Source organism: Salvelinus sp. IW2-2015, linkage group LG8 (assembly GCF_002910315.2).
Source record: "Salvelinus sp. IW2-2015 linkage group LG8, ASM291031v2, whole genome shotgun sequence".
NCBI lineage: Eukaryota > Metazoa > Chordata > Actinopteri > Salmoniformes > Salmonidae > Salvelinus > Salvelinus sp. IW2-2015.
Genome location: NC_036848.1, coordinates 30285619 through 30290869, shown reverse-complemented (window position 1 = coordinate 30290869; position 5251 = coordinate 30285619). Strand labels below are relative to the sequence as shown.

At 39.3% G+C, this 5251-nt stretch overlaps 1 protein-coding gene across 1 annotated transcript in view; it reads right to left on the bottom strand.

Moving 5' to 3' along the window:
* LOC111968220 (zinc transporter ZIP11-like) overlaps positions 1 to 2798 on the bottom strand; it is a 159195-nt gene extending 156397 nt beyond the window's left edge. Inside the window, exon 1 of the mRNA XM_070444637.1 lies at positions 2687 to 2798. Within this exon, the coding sequence (XP_070300738.1) occupies positions 2687 to 2794 (108 nt within the window). The 5' untranslated portion in view covers positions 2795 to 2798. The remainder of the gene's footprint in view (positions 1 to 2686) is intronic.
* Positions 2799 to 5251: the final 2453 nt, after the last annotated feature.

Sequence of the window (5251 nt, the reverse complement as noted above, 5' to 3'; positions counted from 1 at the left end):
TACTGGTGCTCTTTCATGCCGTCCCTAGGAGGGGTGCGTCACTTGAGTGGGTTGAGTCACTGACGTGATCTTCCTGTCTGGGTTGGTGGTTGCCGTGGCGGAGATCTTTGTGGGCTATACTCGGCCTTGTCTCAGGATGGTAAGTTGGTGGTTGAAGGTATTCCCTCTAGTGGTGTGGGGGCTGTGCCTTGGCAAAGTGGAGGTGGGGTTATATCCTTCCTGTTGGGGCTTAGGGTCAGGTTTGTTTTATATCTGGAGTACTTGTCCTGTCTTTTTCCTGTGTCCTGTGTGAATTTAAGTATGCTCTCTCTAATTCTCTCTTCTTCTCTTCTTTCTCTCGGAGGACCTGACCTTTTCAACTCTCTTAGAGACCGCAGGAGCGGTAGAGATACTCTTAATGATCGGCTATGAAAAGCCAACTGACATTTACTCCTGAGGTGCTGCACCCTCAACAACTACTGTGATTATTATTATTTGACCATGCTGGTCATTTATGAACATTTGAACATCTTGGCCATGTTCTGTTATAATCTCCACACCGGCACAGCCAGAAGAGGACTGGCCACCCCTCATAGCCTGGTTCCTCTCTAGGTTTCTTCCAGGTTTTGCCTTTCTAGGGTTTTTCCTAGCCACCGTGCTTCTACACCTGCATTGCTTGCTGTTTGGGGTTTTAGGCTGGCTGTAAGACTTTGAGATATCAGCTGATGTACGAAGGCTTTATAAATACATGATTTGATTTGATTTAGAAGATTTGTAATATGCTGAAAAGTGGCCAAACTAAGTTCATATTTTCCGGCAATGGGAACAGCCATCTTTGACTTTGTTTTGTCTTTAGTGAATGGATTCTGAGATTAGAGAATTTTCGCTTGTCAAACATAAAAACATGCAATCATGAAGAATGTAGCTGCTGTTAGCTTAACTGACACTCATCTCTTTTCTTGTCCCGACATTCTGAGTTCTGGCAAACATGTTTTGCTGAAGTATTTATGTGCTCGGGATCTCGTATCTTGGGTCTAGAGTTCGAATCAACTTCCTGAAACCGTCTTTCTCCACAGTTTGAATTGGTTCCATGTCTTTCGGTATGTGATACGTAATTGCACATGTTATCTCATCCTCCCTTTTTTCAAACCAATTCTTCTTTATCCTGCAAAATCAACCTCAATCGGTTATTTTCCTTTTTCTTCAGTCATCCTCAATGCTTCCTTACACTTTTGCGCTTGATTGTCGGGCGACTTTTGCAACGAAAGGAGTTTACTTCACTAAATGTTTGCTTACCCTGCAGTTGCGCATGCTTGCTTGTTTTTGACTTTGATTAGCAGGCAGATTGCGTGTAACTCCATGCTTCTATTTTTTTTTTAAAATGGCTGTTTTTAGTAAAAGATAAACAAACTAGCCCACTAAGCTGTTCACTCAACTGAAATTTTGAAAAGAACTATATAGATATCAATATGGCAAATCCATATCATGGCACAACGTCATACCAGTATCACGTTCATACCACCCACCCCTAGGTAGTGTGTACCTAGTGTGTACCTTGAAATAATTTATACATTTTAGAATTGGTCTGAACGTAACAAAATGTGGGAAAAAGGGAAGGGGTCTGAATCTTTCCGAATGCACTCCATGTGTCGTACGCATCAAAGGGTTAAAAGCATGGGAAACCGCCTTAACAAAGGCCCTCATTTCTGTCACTCAGACACTTATTCCAGTGTCTGCCTGCCGGCTGGAAATCTTTGCCAGTGTAGGCTACCTGCCCCTCCCTCTCCAAAGCATAGGTTACGTAGCATACTGATGACGTTACAAGCGTGATTCAGAAAATTAAGAAGAAGATTTTTTAATTATAGAATGTATTAACTTTTTCAATGCTAGTTAAGGATCATATATTTATCAGTTTCACATTGGATTTATTAACTACAAAAAGGTAAGACAGGTTTTAATTCTAGTGCAGCTCTGCACACACAAGCTTGTTAGCTAGGTAGTAACGTTAGCTCTGGTCCAATGTTAAACCAACTGTCAGAAATTCAAGACATTCAAAGTTCTTCCATAGAAGCCACTCTTCCGTAGGTATAATTCTGTGGCCTAATTTAGAAAATGCATGTCATAACAAGATGCCCAGTGCGTGAAGCCAAGCCTCTCCTCCACCTGCAAAATTTCAGTCGCATCTCACGCTCTACACTTATAGTGACTGGCAGCACAGTGCACAGTGTGTGTTTGTCTTTCATTATGATTAAACCATGCCGTTATGGCAAAAATAGCCTACCTTCTCCATAGCAAGCTGCTCTATSCGCACTGATTGGTGAAGGAATTTAATGTCTMGCTATATGTAAAAATAAAAAAWAWAAAAAAWTWAAATAGGAAATGAAAGGAACGATATAAACCGGTACTTTTGGGGYGTTCGAACCGGTTCAGAACTTTATTTTGCTGTTCAGAAGGGAACAGAAAACATAATGGTTCTGTTTAGAACAAAACAATTGGAAAATTATTTTGGTTCCAACCCCTGATTTCTATGMAACTATAGAACTGCTGAAACCATTCAAATACACTGCAATTGGTTTAGTGAAACAAAGGGATACATTGCAGTACACACCAGGAATAACAAACTATATATGTGTGCATTTGCCAGTGTCACAATATAATAAAACATCATACTGCAGCACCACAAAGAAATGTTGTGTCAGTTCCTCACCTGTCGACTGGAAAAGATGAAGACCAGGGCAGCAAAGGCAGCAGTCAGGCCCCAGGTGAACAGAGTCCCCAGCAGGGCCTGGGTCACAGGACTGTAGCCTGGAAGCATGGTGCCAATCCTGGGGACAGAGAGATACACACAGTAGAGGGGTGAGGAGAGCAGAGCAGCACAGGTTACTTTTAGGTTGTGTTTATGACTCAGAGTGTAAGGTACATTGTAAGACAATCCCAGTAATATGAATGCTTCAAATAACTCAGATCTATGTAGAACAAAGGGGTGTGTGCCAAATCCTCTCTGGATCAGGAGCTTGACAGGATGGCATGTTTGCGAATTACTGCCCAACCTACAAGTTTAGTTCTCTAGCTAAATAAACTTGCTTGGCAGGCAAGAAGGGACAATTAGCCTTTGCCTTTCATTGAATTGTTCCATTTTTCTTTGTGTCCAAAATAGCTGTCTCTACTGACATGCTGTCTCTGAAATCAATGTGCTTTGCTAGTTAGCTAACGTTAGCTAGCAAAGTTTCAGAAATGTCAATGAGGAACGTGATTCAATAGCTATTCTACATGTAGCAAGCTGATTGAGGTGTGTTCCGCCTTGCCATTAATTCACATAGAAGTAGCCCATTTCACTTTTGCGGAACATTGACTAATTTCATGAAAGTAGCTGTATGTCGCGCGTCAAAACTTCACAGGAGAGGCATTTGAACATACATCTTTTTCTGTCTATAACGTATGTGTAGGTAATCCTTTCTGAAGCTGCTTTATTTTTTAAACATATCACAAAGAAAGTTGGCTCTCACTTACTGGAGGACTAAGTTTTGAAATCAGTGGAATGCCTGGTGGAAGCAGAGTATGAAAGCTAAGGAGATGGAGAGAATTCAGCCGTTTTATTGCAAATGCGGAGAGTCGAAAAGAGAACACAGAAGGCTGTTGTATAAAACACCTGTCTACGGAGTACATCTTCAAACTAAGGGCAACCATCGCATCCGTGATAGAGGGAGAAGCGTTCATCCACGTATACGGGTAAGAGAGTCTAGCTAGCTACATTCAGATATTATGCATTTCTATTTGTGTCAGAAAGTTGTTTTCATCGCAAGTTAAAGCATACTGTTAGCTAGCTAGCTAACGTTAGTTGGATGGGCTCCTAGCTAATTTCAGTATGACTGGTACTAATAACTATCGTATCTCAAGCCATTTGTATTGCTTATTTATAGTCCTATGTTTATAATTAGCTAACATTGAACCTAGGAGGTGTTAGTTTACTACTGAGATTCATGCAGGTAGTAATGATTTTGAATGTGGATTATGGTTCATTGTTATACTAGCTAGCTACATGTCTAAACAAAGACTCCACAATCAAGTAACCATTTCACTCTACCGTTTACACCTTCTGTATCCGTGGCATGTGACAAATAAACTTTGATTATATTTGATATATTGTGTGGTTACCAGAAACGTAATGTGAAGAACAACATTACCTGCACCAAAGTCAAATTATGATATAATGTTAGGTCAATGAGACAGTGTCCAAGTTAAAAATTATCTCAGTAGATGCCCTGCTTAATATTTCATCACACTCATAAACGTTAAGCTATTTTCTAGAATTAGCTCACCATTAAATTGTAATAAACGATCTGGTTTTAGGTTATTTTCCTATCATAATGAATACAGATTAACTAAAGTTAAGACGTTGTCAGCGATATGATATTGTAATTTTTGAGCCGTTAATCAAACCCCCCAAAAATGCTGATGCTCCAAAATACTCAACTAGTCTAAAGAAGCCCGTTTCATTGCTTCTAAATCGGACAACAGTTTTCAGCTTTGCTAACATAATTGCAAAAAGGTTTCTAATGATCAATTACCTTTTAAAATGATAAACTTGGATTAGCTAACACAACTGTCCATTGAACACAGGATGATGGTTGCTGATAATGGCCTCTGTACACCTATGTAGATATCCATAAAACTTGCCGCGCTTACAGACACACTAGTCATTTACAACATCAACAGAGTCTACACCGTATTTCTGATAAATTTATAATGTTTTATTTAATGGACAAAAAAATTCTTTTCTTTCAAAACAAGACATTTCTAAGTGACACAAACATTGAACTGGTGTGTATGTATGGAGCATAATGTATTTACTGTTTTTCACGTTTTCAAGTACTGGTGACAAATTCATTCCGATTCTTGCATAGATTGTAATGGACACATATGATGGTGGCAAAATACATTTTGGAATTTTTACTGATTATAATGAGCTAATGCTAAAAAATGCCATGTTTGTTGACATAATTCAATGCATTCTGGTTGTCATGTAAATGTCTGTCAGAGCAAAGATGTATAAAAAAAAAGGGTGATGGATGGTTCACTCGACTATCGTACTCAGGGTTGCCAGCTCAGAACCCTTTCCAAGGTTTAATATTCTATATTAGCTCAAAACTGTGTTTTCCATTTATTATAAATCCCATCATAGTTATAATTCCTGCATAATTTTCCTCTCAACAATACTCTCCCTATTTCTAACATCTGAGCTTGCTAGACTTGAGAATGCAATACACGAAGA